The 23,614-nt window shown below is 34.2% G+C and overlaps 1 protein-coding gene across 12 annotated transcripts in view; it reads right to left on the bottom strand.

Moving 5' to 3' along the window:
- Positions 1–618: 618 nt before the first annotated feature.
- cbfb (core-binding factor subunit beta) overlaps positions 619–23,614 on the bottom strand; it is a 78,621-nt gene continuing 55,625 nt past the window's right edge. Inside the window, exons 4-9 of one of the 12 annotated variants that reach the window (XR_012393575.1) lie at positions 21,370–21,486; positions 21,175–21,270; positions 19,022–19,080; positions 17,458–17,496; positions 17,102–17,149; positions 619–3,878 (exon numbers count right to left, since the gene is read on the bottom strand). Coding sequence is in view for 11 of the 12 variants with exons in the window: in XM_009293530.4 (XP_009291805.1) it covers positions 3,810–3,878; positions 17,458–17,499; positions 21,175–21,270; positions 21,370–21,486 (324 nt within the window). In the remaining variant the exon portion in view is untranslated. 12 annotated transcript variants of the gene reach the window in all.

Genomic DNA, 23,614 nt, shown 5'->3' with positions numbered 1-23,614 from the left:
ATTTGGTCCAGATGTTAATAATTGATATGTACCAACATATCTGGCCCAATTATGGGTTATTAACTTGGCTGAGACTAGACCCAGATATGGTCCATGTGTGGCCACTGCCTGGCATCCAGAGTTGGTCCAGTCATGTACCATAATTCACTGCGGCATATGAGCCAAGCAAAAGCTGATTGTGTGGGCCAGAGCTGGGCCAGAGAAATTTTGCTATGAAGGTTATCTAAATATTCGGTTGCTCCAAGTTTTACACCTTGTTTCAAAATATGCAGGTTTACATTAAAACTATAATTATGATCAGGAATTTTATATTTAAGATAGATAAACTTTAAGATATATATATATATATATATATATATATATATATATATATATATATATTTATATAATTATTTTTTATAAATAAAAAAGAAAGTTAAAGTGCACTGAGTCATCAGATTGAGGGTAGCAGCCTGTAGCAAACTTGCGACTGCTACAGTCTGTGAATCTTTGACTTATATCGATGTTTTTAAAGGCCACATCTGTATTACAATTTGGGGCATAAAATGATCTGCTCTGAAACAGATAAAGGAAATGAATGAGCTGGACTGCATTCAAACATACACATACACACTATAATTGTTTGTAACAAGTTTATTAAGAAACAGATCAAACATAACACCTCAGTTAACAGTCCTCCTTGCTTAAAATTAAAAACCGAAAAAAGAGCTACAACCAAAGACCATCGTAACATCCCCACAGTTCCTTATGGGGCCAAGGGAGAAAACAAAACGAAAACAATATCAATACAGAAATACACATTTCATCATAGCGGAACCTGATAATGAAACAAAAGTATACCTGCATCAATAACTTAAAATAATTATGAAAATAAACATTTTATTGATTCATTCATTACAAAAAGAGCCATCCACTACCTGTGTATTTTGCCTTAATGCCAGCATTAAGTAAAGGGGTGTAAGAAAAACTGAAAGTGGGTCAGCAAAGGTTTTATCTTTGATACACAGCGCAAGACACACATAGAAAGCAGAAAGTTGGACTAATTAACACAGGACTGTTTTGTGTGGATGCTGGTTTGGTCAAGTTCTCTCTCTGGCATCTTTAAAATACATAGAGACCTCAATACACTCCTGGTGCCCAGTTTCTGACCACAGTGTGGTTTAAAAGCACACTCCAACTATATAAATCTTTAACATTCTACTAAACCAACATTCGTTTTTCCTCTACACTCAAGACAACCTGAATCTGCTCTCTATAAATAACCTCTTACTTGTGTATATTTGGTTTAAGCTAGAGGTAGGTCATAACTTCTGACTTCACCATCCCACCGATAATTCTTGACCCTTAAATTCCTACCATCGACTTTGAAATAAAATGAAATGCTGATCATTGACAACTTTCAATCTTTAGATCACAGGTATCAAATAAAATTCCTGGAGGGCCGCAGCTCTGCACAGTTTAGTTTCAACCCTGCTTCAACACACTAAAGTAGTGGTCACACTGGACTTTTCTACCCATAGACTTCCGTTCATACGCATGCGAATGCGGCAGACCAGAAACCAAGCTCAAGCTTGGTAAACTCTGACCAGCGAAATCGCATCACTTGATTGCGTGAGACCAATCAAGGCTCAAAACATGACAATTTAAAATATGGACCAATTTCTTGCTTTTTTAAGTGTTTAATCAGCTTGTTTAATCCCACCTCTTTTTGCAGCGCTGTACGACAGAATTTCACATGCTCAAATCGCAGCATTACCTGTAGGTTTCAAGCAAGCCTGAAGTACTCGATTAATTTGATCAGGTGTCTTTAATTAGGGTTAAAGCTAAACTGTAGATGCATCCCGAATGGCACACTATACTGTATATGCACTTACACACGCAACAGCATAGTATATGAATTTAGTGTCGTCCCAAATAAAATGTGTTTTTTTACCAAGCAGAAATTCAAACCGTTTCGCTGATGATGTTTAATGGTTGCCAAATTAGTTAAATAAATGACCAAACGACCATATAATACCTGCCATGAGTAAAACCGCATTCACCATCAGGAGGCAGTAAAACCACTCTCGTAGGAGAATTTTGCTTTAACAATCCAAAATAAATAAAGCTATTCAACATATGCGCTCGATAGTTTTTGTAAGCTGCGGCCATTGAGTGCCTGAAGTGTCAATCGTTCCACACTTCATTTTAGCGGTTGAATAAGTGCATCATCTGGCTAATTAAAGTGCACTTATTATTTTTCAGTGTGAACGCACAACTTACACTATTAATACTGCAAAATGGCATAGAATAGTGCATAACCATGTGATTTGGAATGCACCTTGTGTTAAGCTGCTGCTCTCCATGAACTGGATTTGACATCTGTGCTTTAGATGAACAATAATGGGCAAGTCCACACACATAAAAAGGTTTGTTTAGGTAATCTTCATTCAAACTCTGACTATTTATGTTCTGGTTTGGAGTGTCGGTCCTTTGACGTTCAACCACAATATTCTTAACCACGCCTCTCTCACTGTTAGTTTTCTATAAGGGAATGATGCACAAAGCCCCGCCCCCTACTCAATATTCTGTTTCAGTTGGAAGTACATCCACGTACTGTAATGAACATCACAGCAACTTTAAAATGTGATTTTGGAACACTTTTATGTGCAAAAGTGATCACATTATCACCTTTTTTATTTTCTTACATGTAAATGTTACAAAACCACATTTCAAATGTGATATTATTGTGAAGCTCTGCTTTTTTATGTCATATCTTGTGCATTTTGTATAACTGATTATTTATTAATGACATTATGTGAATTTATGACATATAAAATAATATCTTGTATATGATTTATAAATATTACTGTCATATTAAAAGTTAAAATGATGTTTTAGAAAGGAATGACCTCTGAAAATCTGAATAAAAATCAAAGAAAAAAAATGTAGGCGCTTAAGAAACATGATTTTTGGTGAAGTAAAACTATTTAAAATAATTTTCAAAGAGTCTACATTTAAAGAACTCTGGAGTAAATTCGATTATGTGGAAAATCCTGCACTGAAACAAGATGAATAGGTAAATGGCAAACATTAATAAAAGCAAACAAGGGTGAAGAACTAGATCTCTGCCTCATTTTGTGTAGAATAACACTGACCTCAATATTCACTTCCTGCTGCTCGCTTCACTTTCAAAACTCACGTCTGTAACAGGAAAAGAGCGGAAGACAGAGCACGTGGAGAAAAAAAGACTCTTGTCCACAACATCAGCAGCCTCTTTCGAGATCTGTCTTTTTAGACGTAAAAAAAGCACTACTCTAGCACACAAATCTACCTAGCAACATTAACTACGAAGCACAAAGACAGACATGTTTATATATTTATATTTATATAGGAAATGAAAATACAAAAAAAGTAAACATCCTGACTTTCACACACAATAATAATTAAAAAATGCCATTTCATGAACAAGAGGATAAAATAAGATGCCTTGCATAGGGGTGGGATAAAAGGTACATGAGCAAAAACATAGGCAGGAAAACCATGCATACCGAAAGGCGACACGGGGGACTTTAAACTGAACGTTATCACATAGTGCAAAAATCCCAAGAAGAAACGAGGGACTAAATCAAATGCGAATGAAATCTCACATCAATACCAGCCCAGCCCAACCCAATCCAACCCAGCCCTTTCAACGGGCCGCTTCCCCCAAAACTCCCCCAGCGGTGTGGACTTTGGTCTGTCCTGTGATAAACAAGGCATCAGGAGATGAGATTGCTGTGGTGATGGAGGTCTTGTGACCCTTTCCCTGCCCACTTTGGTGAATGCCGCTAGCGCATCTTGTGATCATCAGTGTTGCCCATGTTGGAGCCAGGGCTGGGGTCCTGCTGTCGCCTGGGCTGGGTCATCACACCCAAACACACGCACACATGCAGATACATGCACAAACGCACACACACCAACACACAAACCGAGACAGAGACAGAATATAGTTAAAATGGTTGCACTGTGATCGAGTGGCAAACATGTTAGTTGTCAAACTGCAAACACAATAGGAGTAAAAAAGAATTGCAGCCCGCATGCAATAGAGTGAGATATTGAACCTTCCGGGACTGTAGATCAGTCTGAAGTGACAGGGGTCAGTTATTTTAGCACTTTAAAGTTGAATTATGTTCAAACTTTTGTTTGAGTAATTTATGTGTGAATTTATGTGACTTATTTACTACAAACTCTAACCAAACCTGAAGAACCCATAATAGCCAATAGTGCAGGTGGCACTAGTGGTGTTTTTGTTATTCTGTGAAACTTTTAAAGTGCTCCTTTTGTGCCATTTAAATGTTTCTGATTTAGTTTTAGACGTATTTAAAGTCTCATTTAATAAATATAAAAAAAGAGTTTGAGGGTCAATGTAAACATTATTCACCAGCAGATAGTGAAGAGGCATTATGTAAATATTTTACAGATATAAAATCTTTGCTACACAGTTTTTGGGCCCCCAGAAATGCTATTAGCAGTCGAGTACACTAAACACACTTTTCCTTTCTGAAGTGGGTCACACACCAGATGCATTGCAGAAATATGAACAGTGTCTCAAGTGGTGCTCACTGCAGAGCCATTTGAGGAGAGCTGAGCTCCAGCGAGGGGGAGCTTAAGCTTGAGCTCCACCTTTTTTGCACTTCTTCTACGAGTGATGTCACTGGGGGTAGGGTTAGGGGTGGGGTTGGTGTACGCATTAAAACAGCTTACAGGAGGAGAAGCGACAGCTCATGCTCCCCCTCGCTGGAGCTCAGCTCTCCTCAAATGGCTCTGCAGCAAGCACCCTCTCCAGTGTCTTGAGTCATAGCTAGGTGCCTTGGACAGCTGCCAACTTACGGAGCTAGTGTGTGTACCCTGATAGAAACCTGTTTACAATTCTAAAAGGCATGGTGCTGGGTGGTGCGGTGCCGAATCCGGTGAGCAAGAGCTTTAAGAATGCGAGGCGCAACGCATTGCCTTTTTTGTTGACAAAAAAAGTGTGCTGTCCTTTTTTATAATAATTTTTCAGGGGTTTTTCACCTTTTTTAATGTGATAGGACAGAGAAGGACAGACAGGAAAGCATTGGGAGCAGAGAAAGGATTGACATAGGGCCTTTAGCCGGACATCGAACTTGGGTCGCCGTGAGCACCTTGCTAAATGTCGGTGCACTTAACCACTAGGCTATTGGTGCTGACGTGGTGTCCTTTTTATGTTGTTAGGCAATCACTGAATCAGCTGTGTATGGACCCTTTTCACGAGACTATTGTGATGCCTTTAACGCCATCATATTTTTAAATTGTTGAAAGTTTTTAATAAAAAAAAATAAGTATGAACATTCAAATGCATTTATGAATGTATTACATCATCTTTGCATTAAATTACAAAAAAACAAATGATCACTTACGCAAGCTGTTTGTAATGCAGTGTGTATGGGGCTGAGAGTAAATTTGATGTTATTCTCTCCTCTGGCTGCTGTCATCAGTCACACACAATTTTTTTTTTCCTTTTTCTGATAGTCTTGATAACACAATTGTAGATTTTTTAAATTTTTTATTTCAGCAAATAGGATTGTAAAAAAATGATTTGTTGTACTCTGCCATTCACTGCGCTCTAAGTTTACCCAACCATGATGCCTTCCGCTACTGAGAAACCCGTGAATGTGAAAAGGGTCTATTGTGCATGAGTATTGCTGTTGAAATGGTTAGAATTGCAATATTTAATAATATTGTCATTTTCTTGAGTTGTATGATTTCATTTGTGAAATCCACTAGTCATCATCGTAGTCATCTTGACAACACAAATACTGCTGTCACCTCAGCAGAAACCCTGTCTTTGCTTTCATTTGGTTGGAGAATGAGAAGACGGCACTGATGTAACCCAATTTTCATACTCAGAGTTGACTTTTTTTCAACTGCAGGCGCACAAAAATGGAAACAAGTGTGTTTGTGTAATCAAGGTCTTAGGGGGCCCAAACTCCAGCTCCCATTTCCCCCTAAAACATACGCATAACAGGCCTGTGGCCGGGGAGGTTCAGGCGGTTCGAAAGACCCACCACCCCTTACTATTAAAAGTTAAGAATTTGTCTTATCCATGAGCTTATTTTTCTTATTTTTACTGGTATGCCATCATAAATAGTGAAAATAATATATTGAAAAAGGCTTTAAGACCAAGCAGAATCCTCTGTTGGCTTTCACTTCAGTGTGATTTCAGCTAATTAATTGTTTTTAAATAGAGAAAACATTTTACAAGTAACTTTGAACACTAATTTGGTTATTGTTGTTAGCATGGATTTTCGAATGTCATTTTTTACAAGAGAGGCTAGAATAATCATAAAGCTATATTATTATTATTACTATTATTGTGTTATTATTATGTTTGCTTTTTTATCATTTCAAATGGCCAAATTGTGACTGAGGAAAGTTGAATGTGCTGGCCAGTTTGTTAATTGAATAATAAATGACAATAATCCACAGACTTTTAACAGACTTTTTTTTTCTAATGATATATGATGTAATAAAGTTGCATTTTAATCATTTGTATTTTTTCATATTTTTTATTGTAAATCTGTAAAAGTGTGGTTAAGATGACTAGCTGAATTAGCTCAACAAGCTAATTCAGCCAAAAATTGCGTTTAAAATGTCACTAAAATACAGAATTTAAATGTCATAATTAAAAAGAAAATGAGGCGTAACTGCAGAAAGGTGCATTTTTGAGAGAAAAAAAAGTCCTTTTTGAGAACAAAAAAACCACCCAATTCACCAGTCTGGCTATGGGCCTGTATCTACTCACTAGGGCCAAAATTGCAAGCGTTACCCCTCAGTATAAATATAAAGAAAGGGTGGAATCCTTTGAGTCCCTCCCCCAAACACATATAGACACAGTGATTGGCTATGCCTTTCCCTGCTGTCAAGTGCAAGGCTACTACGGTATGTTTGGAAGTTTACAGTGCTATAAAAATTGACTTTTGCAACATGAGACGAGATTGTTATTTGTTTTGTTAAGTGTTTATCTTATATTATTTACTACTTTTTAAATATTTTTAAAAGCGCGAAAGCGTTTAATGCAGCTCTAATGATGTATGTCCCCACCAATATTAAGAGCCAATCTACACCCTTGGCTCAGTAAACGAAATCTTCATTATTGTGGGGGTTGTGGGAGGGCGAATCCAAAACAAACCAAATAAACACCCTTGGACTGCAAAATAACTTTAAGCTAAGCACTTAAATAGTTATTGCTAAAAATAACTGTGCTGTGTGTGTCTGGATCACTGACATCAAGTCTCAATCGCAACACGAGCGAGAGCCTGCAGTCTACATGCAATGTCCCTTCATGTCCAGCAGGGGCCAGCAAAGGTCAACCTCAGCATAGACGCTAAAAATTGAGCAGCTTTTTTTGGTTGAAGTGGCAGACATTAGTCATTAGTCAGGGGCAAGTCTTCAAATCACTAGCCTTAAAAATAAAGATATGACTGATGGCCTTGTCACAGATACATATGTTTACGTGCCTATGTCTAAATCTCTCCCTGACATAGACGTCTGAGCACAGGCAGACAGACGGACAGACAGACAGGCAGACGGTGAGGGAAAGATAGACGGACAGGCAGACAGTGTGTATCTCATACAGCGTGAGCTCATCATCCATGGAAGTGGTGATTATAGCACACTCTAACCCTGTTTTTACACCACTCGACGCCTGGGATCCCATCTTTAAGTGTGCGCATTAGCAGATGAAGCGGTTATAGCTGTCATACGCACAGCACAAAGCAGACCGATGCATAAAGCTGTTGTAAATAATCAGCATTAGACATGTAAGCTAGCTGTAGACATAAGCATAAGTGTTTGTATAGTGACGAGATATGTTTGTTATTTATAAACTTCTACTAGGCCTACATACGTGCAGGGGTGAATTTAACCAATAAGCAAGATAACCGGTCGCTTAGGGCCCCAGGAAATCAGAGTTAAATCAAATTATACTCATAAATTATATATAACATCATTTTCTATCATATTTTGTATGATGAGGGTCTAAAAAAATAAAAGTGTAATGTTTATTACATCTGCGCAAATCTTTTCCCCCAACGACAATAATGAAGCAGTCAAATTAGGTTTTAAAGGATTTCGTTTTAAAAACAAAATAGTTTATATAGCATGTTTAGTTGTGAAATCATTTTAAGAAAACAAATCATTTAAAAGGTTTTACATGTTGGTTATTATTATTTATTACAAAATGTAGAAAAGGAGATTGATTTATTTTTAGTTTTTTTCTTATATCACTCAATATAAAATAAAGTACAAAAGGTGCATTTCTGAAGTTTTGGGCCACATGGTTGGAATTGCTGAGGGCTCCCAAATCACTATATCCAACCCTGCATGTACATGTGGGTTTAGGATGCTAAAACAAATTTAGAATAAAGTATATTGAAAAAAAAAAAAAAAAAGATGTCTGCAAAAATGTTGCCAACAATTTATTTGTGTTGAATTTAAACAAAAATAATTTGTTTAAATTAAGTTCATAAATAAATAAATTTAATTAAAATAAATTGTTTACAACCACTTAACGTAAAAAATGTTTATAAATCCAAGGAATCATCTTTGAATATTTTTTTCAATACAGCATTATTATATACTATGGTGTTAGAAAAATGTTTATTTCCTTGCTGTTCTTCTGAAATTTATTATTAAAATGCAGAATATAAAATATCGCAGTTTTTACAAATATATTAAGCAGCTAAACTGTTTTCACAAATAAAAATAATTATTTTGAAATGTAATATTTTACAACATAATTTTTTTGTGTGTGTTTTTGAATAAATAATCATAGCATTAGTTAAGCATAAGAAACCTCTTCATGTAACAAAATGTACATTTTAGGTACGCCTAATAAAATGATATACATTTTATAAGATTATAAGCATTTATAATTATTTTGATATATGCATATCATACAGTATATGTACACTGCTGGTCAAAGGTTTGGGGTCAGCAGGATTTTTAAATGTTTTAAAATAAGCTGTTTTAAAATAAATGTTACTGTACTTTAAAATAACTGTTCAAAAGTAGTTTATGATTTAATTTAAACATTTATTCCAGTGATATTATTGATGAATTTTCAGCTTCATTACTCCAGTCTTCAGATTCACATGATCCTTTAGAAATCACTCTAATACTAATTATTATTATTATTATTATTATTATTATTATTATTATTATTATTATTGTTGTTGTTGTTGTTGTTGTTGTTGTTGATATTATTATTATTATTATTATTATTTTTATTATGAGTGGTAATATTTTAAAAAAACAATGATGACTTAAGTAATCATTTCATTTGAAACTACACAAATAAGTAAAATAAATATTTAACAATTTAACATTTCTTTTACATTGAATAAATTCTGCTTTGATGAACAGAATAATTTTATTAAAAAAAAATACATGAAAAAAAATAATAAACTGACCCAAAACCTTTGACCCGTATTGTTTAATTATACATAATACACAGTATATCAAATTTACAATTTAGGGCAACTTATTTTTGTTTAAATAAGTGATGTTTAACAGAGCAAAGCGATTTGTTTTCACAGTATTTCTTATTATGTATATTTATTTTGGATAAAGCCTTATTTCTTTTAGTTTGACTGGACAGCACCTGGGAAATATTTCTTCAACTGTACCGTAAGTTCATAAACATCTCACAGAAAGGCTAATAACTTTGTCTTAAACTTTATACTGAATTTAATAATTAAATATAGAATTAATAAATAAAATAAACCTGGTACAGTATACTTTTTGTCTTATATATTTTATTAAAAATAGGTATTATAATTTATTATTACATAAATACTTTCAGTCTAACAATCTAACATAATTTCAACCATGTTTTGACATTTCCATAGTAATTATTTAAAACATTAAGTCAACATTTAACAAGAAAGTTATTTTTATATACATTTTATTTGATAGGGCAGAAATTTAATTTAATTTTTTAAATAAAAATATATGAAGCTGACAATAAAATAAACATAAAAAAATAGAAAACAGGGCAAACAAAACTAACATAAACAGTTTTTTTTTTTGGTCCTAACTAATTTCAGTTTTTTTATTTTATTTTTTTTATTTAGCTGGTAAGCCAGATGGTCTACCACCCTAACCAGCTGAAAAAAACCCAAACCCTTGTAAAAACCAGTCAACAGACCAGGTTGACAAGGAGAAACCAACAATGGCATTAAGATGTTTGGTTTTTTTTTTCTTCCACGGGGTAACAAAATGAACAAAATGCAAAAGGTGTTACACACACAACTATATCAATTCTGAGTTTGATTCTCCCATCTAATATCTATATTTACAGGACTTTGAAAAGCCCAGAAATAGTTGTTCTGTTTGGTCTGTATATTTGTGCTCTGTGTTGTGTGGATGAGAGGACGCAGCATCGATCATCCGGAGCACAGCTGAAGCACTCTCCTGTACCACAAGTCAATAGTGCTTAGATTCTGCTGGCCAGACAGCGCTGCTAATGAAAAAGATCAATACTAATGATATATTAATACTTTCACTGGCCTAACATCACTCATGTGCTAATCCCACCTGCAGTAAAGGCCCAGGGTTTCATGAAAAATGGCCTATCTATTTTTCATCCATCTATCACGCAGAAGGCCATTACAGTCTTCGATATCTTTCAGCTTTGATTCGCCCCTTTAGACTCTCTGCATACACAAGCAGTGACAAAACCGCATTAAGACCCAGCGAAATAGGACAAATAAGTGTGTACGCTCTTCTTTGTCTGTTGCAGATTGCAAAAAAAAACAAACATTGTCCTCATTTAAAAAAAACAAACCTGTCTGTTGCAGATTGCAAAAAAAAACAAACATTGTCCTCATTTAAAAAAAACAAACCTGGCCCACTTTCCCAGAAAACACCGACCCAGGCTGCTATTGTGCTGCTTTTTTATCCAATTACAGATGATGGAGTTTAGATTTAACCACAGCTATGTGACCGTCGCGAACGTTCGATCTGAACAAATACTATTCGCTTTCCAAAATAAAGCGGTGGAGCTCGAAAACAAGCTTCGAACGAGGGTCAGACTCTGCACCGCCAGGATGAGAAAGCATGAATTATAGAATAATTACAGGGTTTCATTTTTCCAGAGCTCACAGTGACTTTGAGCTTTGAGGGGAAAAAAAAAAAACATTTGGCCCGTGAGTCACAGATCGCCTGACTGCAATGAGTAAGAAATTTGATTTTCATAAGCAGCCAGATCTATTTAAAAAAAGAGACCTTGGCGTGATTGATTTCGGAGGAGCGGATGAAGAGTGTGTAAAGGAGCGCCTGAGGGTGTAGATTAGGAGGGAGGAATATAAAGGCGGCGGTTCATAAGGGGAATCTTTCTGGTCATGTGCTGCCAAGCTGTGCCTGAGAGCTCCCAGAGGGCTTTGCAGTGGGCGGGGCACTGAGGAATCTTGGGATAGAAGTCTGGTCTCCATTACAGTGGTCTGAGGAGAGTGTGTTGGGGGTCTCTTTTGGCGTTTACAATATAAGACCGGCAGTCATATGCAACTTATCGAAGTTCACTTGAGTTCAGTTTTTTTTTTATGCATCCTTTCATGTACTCAGTGTTGGGTTTAATTAGGTATAAAGTAACCAATTACAGCAATTAAATAACTTTTCTGATAAAAACAGTTAATTAATTGATTACTTTACATTTTCAGGTAATCTACTTATACTGTAGTTACATATAATGTTGCCTAAAATACTAATACTTAAATACTATACTTTTTTTGCAGAATAAAATCTATTTTCCATTTCTAAAGGTTATGTTTGCACCAAGCGGCAACCTCCCGCACTTCCTCGTGAAGCATATATGGAAGTAACTGAAACTGCAATTCATCGAAATTTCACTACTCCTGGCTCCATAATAGAGCAAATTTCTGTTGACCCCAATGTTAAAATGACCAACTTTACAGCAGAAAAAAAGGTGGGGGGTATTTTTAAAAAAACTCCTCTGTTTTGTTAATATTAATTTATTAATATAATATTAAGTCTGCATAATTAAGGGCGTGGCCACTTGAGTGACAGCTAAGTCTTGCTCCTCGCTGTCATGCCACCTCACCTGATTAGCCACTGAACTCTGCATATACAACATTTTTTATTTTATTTTATGTTGCTTTACACAGTCAATTGCCTTTTGGAATTATTTCCTACAATTCTCAGATGATATGACATGCTGTGTGTACTTAATTGTGCTCAAAAACCATTCACGTGGCCTCCATTTCCCAAGCGAGTGAAATTATATACTTATACCATATCTGTAAATGTATTTGTTTTACTTAAGATCACTTATCATTTATATTTTTCTTTAGAGCTGTAATGCACTCCAGAATCTGACAGATTGATTAGCTGTAGGCTCTAAAACAGTGGTTCTCAAACTGTGGTACGTGTACCACTAGTGGTGCGCGGGCTTCCCACTAGTGGTACGCGGAGGAATGAAATATGTCATGTACATGCTACATATATTTCAAAATTTATCAAAAGTCATGTATATAATATGCCATATATGACATATAGCCTATATTTCTAAGGTAATCTGCCACTTTTTTTTTTTAACTGTGCAGAGTTGTAGCTGCTTTACTGGGCCTACTACGCTACTGTATTTCAATACTGCTCATTTTGGTGGTACTTGGAGAGACAATTTTTTTCTAAGGTGGTACTTGATGAAAAAATTTGAGAACACTGCTCTAGAACAATATATTGAATATAATTGAATATACTAACACAGACTATATTTGAAATATTTGGAAGTAATTTGCGTTTTCCACCTGTAGAAAAGCGTCATAAGAACAATGTTTAGTGGCTTAAAGTTTTACAACAGTGTTTTTAAAGCACTAAACACTTTATTGATATAGCACATAGCCAAGCACATGTGGTCAGAACACAAACGAATCACAGGTAATGAAGAATTAAGCATTTTTCCCAAAGAAAATTCTGTCTAAGCAAAATGCTAGCGTGTGTCTGTAGCTCCACCTCTTTGCCCTTATTTGGTTACCCCCCGTTGGAGCAATGACGCAAGAACAAAATGATGCTGTTTGGCCACGCCCACTTGTTGCTTCTTTTGCGCCTTTCAGAAACGTATAGGGGATGTAACAGATATGACGTCCATATCTTTTAGTCTATGGTTTACACATGCTTTAGTAAAAAAATTATGGAGTGAATAATTAGTTAATGAAAATATAAGGTTTACATTCAGAGAAGCAGATTTTGTGCATACTGTATGAACTGCATACATTTTTTGTTATTCACATATACCCATAATAACCAGGTTTTGTTAAATTAAAGAATTTTAGATTTGCCCAACTTAGAATTACACATGTTAAAAAACAATGAAATATTTAAATTTTTCATTATCAATATGGTATGTATGAAACGTGGTGTCATTTTTTTATTATAAAACTAAAAGTTTCTGTTTATCTCAAATTAAAAGAGTTTAATTTCTGTTCTACTTAATGTGTTAAGATTTATATAAAAAGTTTTGTCAAGTAATTACTTCTTGAGAAATAGTTTACATTTCAGACAAAATAATTAGAAAAGTATTAAAATACAATTCTAATGAATAATAGCCAGTAATTAATTACTTGTTGAAGTAGCTTACCTGATGCTGCATGCAATGATTATAAACATACACAATCTACAAAATGTCAAAGTGGACTTTATTCTGAACCCCTTAAAAGGAGTGTCAGTAATTTCAGTCCTCCTGCAGAAAGCTAAACTAAGAAGTACTAAGTCTGGAACAAATTTACATAATACCAGCTTATGCTTTTTTAATGGCTGCCATTGAACACTTTCCTCTTTTACCCTCAAATTTTGTAGTTGCAGTTTAAAACTTGGAAGAGTGACGCTGATATGCTGAGCAGTTTTTTTCTGCTACAGTTACAGTTTGTATCGCTGTGAAATTCAAATGTGATTTTGTGTCCAAGGCCCCATTGTTGATCTGATCACAAGGTGATGACATTAAAAACAGATAAGGCTGGCCATTAAATCAATAACATTGGTTAATATTGATAAGAACCACAGTGCAGTAAATATCAAATCTATTTCTTTCCCATTTAAAGGCAGATATTTGCTTCTGAGTCGAAACTGTAGAAGCCAGGCATTTAATTTTTAATTTAAATGTCTTTTTACTGTCCGAATATGACAAACACTGAGAAGAATATGGGAAATCTGAGGTACAAGAACACAATTTACACTGTTTGAAAAAATAAAAAACTTTTCTGTCTTTCAAAATCAAGCATGTAGATCACCATAATTATATACTTAAAATCTAAACATTACCCTTTTGAAAAGTAACAATGTGGTTTCTAAAATATGAAAAATAATAACTTAACCTGAGCTAACATCAAAACAAACATTAATTTGTAAAATGTTTACCTGCTTGGTGAATATTTGTTCAAAAAAGTAGTTTCATAAGAAAACCATATTAACTTTTTATAGCTTTTGTCCATTTGTCTATTTTGTCCATTTAAACAAAAAAGATTTGAACTTTATATCATGATTGCTGATACAAAAAGTTGATTGAGCCATTTCTTTGGTCAAATCACACAGTCCTAAATACAAAGAAATGGATGATTCTAAAGTGTTTTGAGTTTGTCCACTTTTGATCACTACCAGAGCAAGTTGAAATTGCATTTGATTGGATTGCTTTCGAAGTGTAAATGATTATTTGTGTTCAAGCTGTTACAAAAGACCATCTACTCTCTGTTTCCGGGTCCAAGTCGCTACTCATTTGATTTGAGAAAATATTTGTTTAAGGCCAGTAAAGTGAATTTTATATAAAATCATGGTGTACACATCAGTCTCTGGACTTGCTGCATCACAAATACCAAAATTTTAACAATTTATAAAAAATGTATAACTTACTGGCCATCAGATATTAGGCATGGATATACAGTTGAAGTCAGAATTATTAGCCCCACTGAATTATTAGACCCCCTGTTTATTTTTCCCCCCAATTTCTGTTTAATGGAGAAAAGATTTTTTTCAACACATTTCTAAACATAATAGTTTCAGTAACTTATTTGTAATAACTGATTTATTTTATGTTTGCCATGATGACAGTAAAGAATATTTTATTAGATATTTTTCAAGACACTTCTATACAGCTTAAAATGACATTTAAAAACTTAACTAGGTTAATTAGGTTAACTAGGCAGGTTAGGGTAATTAGGTAAGTTATTGTATAATGATGATTTGTTCTGTAGACTATCGGAAAAAAAAATGCTTAAAGGGGCTAATAATTTTGTCCTCAAAACGGTGTATTAAAAAATTAATAACTGCTTTTATTTAAGCAAAATAAAACAAATAAGACTTTCATTAGAAGGAAAAAATATTATCAGACATACTGTGAAAATTTCCTTACCTTGATAAACATAATTTGGGAAATATTTAAATAAGCGAAAAAAAATCAAAGGGGGGGCTAATAATTTTGACTTCAACTGTATATATTGCAATTGTGATTTTCTAAAGTATTACTTCACTCAATAAATGTTTATTATTACTATTTGATGAGTCTCCCCATACAGTTTGATAGAGTGCTTGGACCCGAAAGCCCCTTTGCATGACGTCACACATAACAAGCGGATTATGGGATCTGTTGTTAAAAAGTGCACTAATTCAATGATTTTATTAACAAAGTACATTGATAATTATCAAAACTGTATAATAATAAGCCACATAAAAAGATACAGAAAGATATAAAACATCTTATATTTGATATAATATCTTAAATAAAAGGTATTCATCCAAACTAGCTTTAAGTGGTAGACTAATTAATGGACTATCTTCAAATCAGAGCAAAGCAGGCTCTGAAAATCAGAGCAAAGCAGGATAAGCAGGGTTTAGATCAGAGATACCCAAACTAGGGTCTGCAGGCCATAGTTGGCACATGGTAACCTTTGATTTGGCCCATGATGCCATCTGAAGAGAGGATGGTTTAAAGACTGCCATTACATGTTTAATTTAACCTTTTATTTGTTTGTATCATTGTTAAGCTACAAAAAAAGCTAACTGAAATGAAATATTTAAATTTAAATGGTAGAAATTAATCAAATTTAGTTTAAAATGTACATATTGTCACCCAATGGAAAGAGGACTTTGGTGAGCAAATCACAGCAAAGGCAGATTGTGTTTTTATTATAATAAGTTATAACTAAAAAGTTATACTGCATTAGTTAATACCATTGAAATAATATTTTATATTTATTTTTAAATATTATAAAATGGTTTAGGAAATTACCCTATAGCAACTTTAATGTAAAATAGTTTGGTATATTTATCTGCGGCCAACGACTATCAAAAATATTGCAATCAAATGTATTTTTCATATGAAAAGGTTTGGGCACCCCTGGATTACAGAGACCATCGGTGCATCCAAAATTGTAGACTTCTTCTATAATACATAGTGTGTAGAAAAAAGTAAGTAAGCTGTCTGAATTCATAGCATTGGAAAAACAGTAGGTATGAAGTACTTGGACGTCTTACTAATTTCTGCAAGATTCTAAAGTGCACAATGGACAGTTTACTGTCTTAAGGCCATAGGAGAGAACTTATAAATGGGAGCAAAGCGATGCAAATGATACGGTTAGGTCATGTGATAATGATTAATGACAGTGCGTCCAAATTCTATTTATACTACTCATATTCATACTATATATGTGGAACATACTTTTCTAATGTCTGTAAAGTAAATTTACATTCAAATGTAGTACCTACCAGACTAGTATGCGATTACTGACGCAGCTCCGATCTTTGAACGAACTAAATTAGACAATGTGAGGGAGTAGAAGTTATAAAACTAGTGTTTTTTAACATTGGGCGTTATTATTGTAGATGACCTTTAAAACTATTTTAAAATAGCATATCAGGGGCACTTTAAAGAAACACACACCTACCCACAATGTAGACACATTTAACACTCTAACACACACACACACAGAGGAATACATAAGGTGCTCTTCCATGCACATGCTCTTGGGAAACACACACTCACGTACACACACTTACAGACACAGACACAGTTTAGTGCATGACACAAGGATAGAGAGAAGCAGAGGAGACAGACCCTGGTCCTTGAAGGCCATCAGTCCCAGATTTTTGATGCCACAGGGTCCTAAAAAACACAATTTGGTTTTCATCTTAAGAGCGCTGTTTGGATTGATTGTAGAATGATTATATTTGAGGACTTACAATGCAAAGACACTTCATGCACTAAGCCATGAGTAACATGTAAAGCACTTCAATAGCTTACACATACACAAAGTCACACAAGAGTACATGAATGCATGCATGCGTACAGTACAAAAATGCTACCAAACACACATGCCCTCCTTCATTATGCTTTGGCTTTGAATGATTTACAGTAAACAGAAAAAATCAAGGCAGCAGTTCACTACATGAAATCCTAAATTGTTGTCTTACCTCCTGAGTTATTAAATGATTGAGCTGTGCCATCGGCATCTGCTAAATGACAAGTGATCAAATCAGTAGCGCCCCAGACAAGCTGTTTAGCCACGTCAAGAGCTCTCAAGACATCAGAGAACAGACAGAAACGCACGTGTTTACCTGATCCTGCAGTGCACTTTCGAAAGGAGACACAATGCACAACTACTTTCTGATGTAAAAAAAAATAAACAATTAAATGTCAAAGAAAAATATTAAAGTGGGAATAATGTTTGATAATGTATCGACTTTGAATATTATATGAGCTCTTTAGGTTAAAATTAATTATATTAAAATTTCATAAAGATGAAAAAAATCGTTCCATGACAATAAGGCACACAATATTAAAATTATTAGTATATATTACTGGCTGTTATATTTGAAAAAACTTACACCATGAAGAAACAAAATGCATAAAGCTTATGAACATTATATAATTAAGTCAGGATCATGATGAAGTCTAAATTAGGACCTTAATTACTTACTTAAATAATAACTTACTGTCAAAAATATACTATTTAAATTCATAATTATAATATTTGGTAAAAAAAAATGATTTCTCAATATTATGACATAAATATGAGATATAGAACTATGTTGGAATTATAACCAAGTTCACATTATGACTTTAAGGGCCCTATCACTCACTCAGCAGAAATAAGGCGCAAGACGTGTTTGGCGCCATTTGTTGCTATTTAACCCCAATTTTCCTGCTTTGCTCCACGCTCCTTAAATATTAAATTCATTTGTGCCACTTTGTGGACTCATGGGTGTGCCGGTCTAGAACAGTGGTGTGTTAGGGGCATTGTTGGCACGTTGCTATTTTGAACAACCAAAATAGACTGCGCATTTGACTAGCTGAAAGCAGGTCTAAAGTCCAGCGCAGAGCGTGTTAGTTGTGTGCCCTAAACGACTAGACATTGCTTAATACATACATGATATAACACAATATACAAATATCTTTACAAGTGAAAAAGAATAAAGCGATTAAAATATAATATTTTCTACATAAATATAAAAACCACTGCTTCCATGCCTCCAAGCTTTTTTCAGTTTATTCATGACAATTTGCTTTTGTATAATGTTATTATTATTATTATTATTATTATTATTATTATTATTATTATTCATTCATTTATTCATTTTCTTGTCGGCTTAGTCCCTTTATTAATCTGGGGTCGCCACAGCGGAATTAACTATTAACTTATCCTCCACATGTTTTTACGCAGCGGATGCCCTTCCAGCTACAACCCATCTCTGGGAAACATCTATACACACACATTCACTCTCATTCACTACGGACATTTTAGTCTACCCAATTCACCTGTACCACATGTCTTTGGACTGTGGGGGAAAACGGAGCACCCGGAGGAAACCCATGCAAATGCAGGGAGAACATGCAAACTCCACACAGAAATGCCAACTAAACGTCAAACACACTCATAACTCATTAAGAGAATAAGCACAACCTTGTTAGATAATGCACCGCAGTGGAAATGTAATTTTTCTGTCCTTAAAATAACAAAAGTTGATTTAGACACACCCTTTATGCTTTTCCTCCATGCGCTTTAGATGTTGCGTCTAGATTGCAAAAATAGAGTCCTAAAAGTCACAATGAGATAAAATGTGAAAATATTAATTTCAAAATACAGAATTATGTCATAATCAAGATATTTTAAGTCTTCTAAAGTCATGATCTCAACATACTGTAGTTTGTCATAATTAAGAATTCAGTACGCCATCATTTTAGACATCAGTTTTTTATTATAATGCAGAACAAGGCTTCATTAGTAATGTAAAAAATTAACAAATAAATTAATAGTCTATTAATTCTTTAATTTTAAAATTGGCACATTGTCTTTTGTTACAATTTCATAAAAAATACATACATGACAGGATTAATGACAATTATAATAAAAAGAAGTAAAATGTCCACATGCATTATAGTAATAATGACAGGTTTCAGAGGAAAATGTGCTCAGTTGTCATGAATAAATAATGTGACAATGCTAAAATTTCCTAAAAATAGGCTTCATTTCTTTACACAAAGTACTATGTTTATGAAAAATTATCTAGATATGATTTTGTCAGATTCACACTACCACTTCAGCTTTGATTGATAACTAAAAAAGACAGAAAAAAAGAAAGAAAAAAAAGATGCCGATGGCACCACATCATCATCCCCCCGCTCGTGAGCTACTAAAATTGTGTATTATTTATTTTTATTATTATTATTATTATTATTATTATTTGTTTTGTTTTTTTTTGTCAGTGAACTGCTCCTTACAGCATCAGACATTTTGGTAGTGGCTGTCAATCAAAATATTAGCAAGAAATATTAGGTAAAGAATATGCAAAAAAAGCACATACAAAAGTATCATACATGCACAAGTGGAAAAACACATGTATACATACACACAATATATAAACACAAACACACACTCCACACACATCATAACTAAAACAAAAGACTGTACTGTATTGTATTTTAAGGCAAGAAACTGCAGGTGAATAGGGTAGAATCAATAATTTACAGTTATCACCATACCTCCATAGATGATTGATTATATTAAAGGGATAGTTCACTCAAAAATGAAATTATACTCACTTATTGACTCTCACTCAAGTCGTTCCAAACCTTTATGAGTTCTTTCTTCTGTTGAACACAAAGAATATATTTTGAAGAATGTAATGAAACCAGTAACCATTGACTTCCATAGTAGGAAAAACAAACACTATGGAAGTCAGTTGTTACTGCTTTCTTACATTTATTAACTTGTATTGTGTTCAACAGAAGAGGTTTGTTACAAGTGAACGTCGAGTAAATGATGACAACATTTTCGGTTTTGGGTTAACTATCCCTCTAAGAATTGCTAACTTTTTTAAAACTATACGTTTTATAAATTTTTGTCAATAAATATCCAATCAATTTGTATCATTTTAGTGGTTCTCAACCATGTTCCTGGAGGACAACCAACACTATAAAGTTTACATGTCTCTTTTGTCTGCCAAACCCATTATAGGTCTTTTAGTCTCAGCTAATGAGCCAATGATCTGAATCAAGTGTGTTTGGTTAAGGATACATGAAAAATGTGCAGAGTTGGTGGTTCTCCTGGAACGTGGATGAGAAACAATGCATTATTAAAAAATTATTATTTAATTTTTTTTTTTTTCTAAATTTCTGGTTTAATTTCTTTGTTAGACATATTAGAGGCAAATGCTTTTAAAGAATGGATTTTGGGAATCCATTCACCATATAATTCAATAAACAAACTTTATGAGCACAACCCTTAATACAAAGCTTCATAATATACTGTAGATATGCATACAAATTATAAATTCTGCTCTATTTATTTGCAGCTGAATTTCAGATTTATTATTCAGTACAGGTGAAGCTATGCATTTTGAGAAAAGCCTTCAAAGAAACATTTACTGAAATCTACAGACACAAAAAATGCAGTAAAAATAACACTCATAACTACATTTCATTTTCACTATGTAACACTTTATAAAAGTATAATTAATAAAAAATAAGTATATAAAACTATATACAAATTAATAATAAATTAATAAGTTAACGAAAATCTTAAACAAAAAATATTAAACAACAGTGTTTTTCCTGCAGTGTCTCGCCTTAATCATGCATTACCCAATCAAAACCTTCACTCATCCTTACTCACTCACTCCAGCTCTCACCTCCAAGTCCTCTCGGTGCGAGCGATCCCTGTCCTCGAAATCACGAGTCCTCCTGCGGGCTTCCTCAAAAGCAGCCTGGGCTAAAGCGTCCTCATGCTGTGTATAGACACACAAACAAACACAAAGCCAGGCAGCGGTCAGTCATTTCTGATATACGTGAGATGCAGTTTGACAGCACGAGATATTTTGCTGTACCTGTGCTCTCTCATCATCATATTCCAGACAACCCATGCCATCCAGACGGTGAAGATCAAGCCAGCCTCTCCAGATCACACATACTCCGTTCAGGATCATAGGAGCCTTCAGGTACACCTGCACACATACATGTACACGCATACTTGGTTAGTGTGGTTGATATGATGTACACACATAGCGCGATAACAATCAATATTCATAAAAAGAATTCTGTATTGTTGCTTTTAAAGGTTTTTGAAGGGAAAAAAGGTGGGAAAATGGTGATATCTGGTGACTGATATCTGGGTCAGTAATCAGACACTTTTTGATTTAGTGTGAATCTATTTATTAATTTTAAAACATATTTAACTAAACATTTTATTTATATTTAAAAATTGATTGAAAATTCATTCATTCATTTTCTTGTCGGCTTAGTCCCTTTATTAATCTGGCGTCGCCACAGCGGAACGAACCACCAATTTATCCAGCACATTTTTACACAGCGGATGCCCTTGCAGACGCAACCCATTTCTGGGAAACATCCACACACACATACACACACACTTTTACACTATGGACAATTTAGCCTACCCAATTCACCTGTACCGCATGTCTTTGGACTGTGGGGGAAACTGGAGCACCTGGAGAAAACCCACGCAAATGCAGGGAGAACATGCAAACTCCACACAGAAACACCAACTGAGCCGAGCTTAGGTTCGAACCAGCAACCTTCTTGCTGTGAGGCGACAGCACTACATACTGCGCCACTGCTTCAATCCTAATTCTTAAAATATAGATTTTTAATAAAAAGTGGTTGGCATATTGTAGTTCATTCATTTAACAAAATTTTATTATTATGTCTTTACAAATTAAACTAAAAATGTTTCTCCAGAATCGAAATAAATGACACAAAAAGTAATAAATAAATGTAATAAAAAAAAAATCTGCCTTATCATAATTCATTTATCATCCAGGTTTTTAATTTAATATTAAAATCACAAAAAACAATTATTATTTTAAAGAATTTTCTATTTCTTTATCTTACAAACATACTTTATTACTTATTCATCAAACAATGACAACATTTAGCAATTACAACGAACTCTCCCAAACTCTAGTCTGTCCACACAGACAACACAGGCGAAATACAGGTGAAATGTCATAACCACCTACTCCACATTTGAAAACCCCCTCTCCACATCACAGCCGGCTGGACAATGGCTAATTTGAATTGTAAAACACTTTGTAAGTTGCTCAGTCAAACGTCTGGCAGAGAATGGCTTCAAAACTGAAAATACCCCAACACACACAAAACACTGAAGTCAAAAACAATGGTTTAAAAGCACCTTTAAATTGTAAAAAGCGGTAATCTAATTCTTTGATCTAATTTCAAAAAAACATACAAAATACACTTTTAAGCAATTTATCGATTTGTGTCTGTAGATTTCAAAATACATATACTTGACATTTTGTTTTCTCAAAATGAGTTTTGTCTTTAGTACTGAGCCATAAATCTCCACTTAACCAGCACTTCCATACACTAAACTTTACGGTTTTATTCATATCTATATTCTGAAAGTGCTTACAGAGAGAAATGATAACAGAATTAGCCTGATTATACAAAAAATATATACACTCACTAGCCACTTTATTAGATTCACATTACTAGTACAGAGTTGCACCCCTTTTGCCTTCAGATCTGCCTTAATCCTTCGTGGCATAGATTCAACAAGGTACTGGAAATATTCCACAGAGATTTTGCTCCATATTGTCATGATAGCATTACGCAGTTGCTGCAGATTTGTCGACAGCACATTCATAATGCGAATCTCCTCTTCCACCACATCCCAAAGGTGCTCTATTAGAGTTATGGTGAGGCAATTTGAGTACAGTGAACTCATTGTCATGTTCAAGAAACCAGTCTGAGATGACTGGTTTCTGGCTGTTTATAGAATTTCTAATCTATAAAGTAAGTGTCTTTAAATTCACTCTGTTTAAATCTTGGATGGTATTATGTCAAAACTAAATAAATAAATAAAATAATGCTAGAAAAATTAACAAAAAATTTGAACATCAACATTGAACATCCTAGGTTCAGCTTTTTGTGCTTCAGGAGAATGCAAATGAACTCATACAAATTTATTAATAAAAAATAATTCCACATTTTCAGATCTAAACATTTCATAAAATTTGTAATACAAAAAAATGTTTGGAATCCATAATGCAATTAATAAACAGGAAGTACCGTGTTAATGATTTGTAATTT

Source organism: Danio rerio, chromosome 18 (genome assembly GCF_049306965.1).
Source record: "Danio rerio strain Tuebingen ecotype United States chromosome 18, GRCz12tu, whole genome shotgun sequence".
In the NCBI taxonomy this organism is placed as follows: domain Eukaryota; kingdom Metazoa; phylum Chordata; class Actinopteri; order Cypriniformes; family Danionidae; genus Danio; species Danio rerio.
This window is presented reverse-complemented; position numbering and strand designations above follow the sequence as displayed.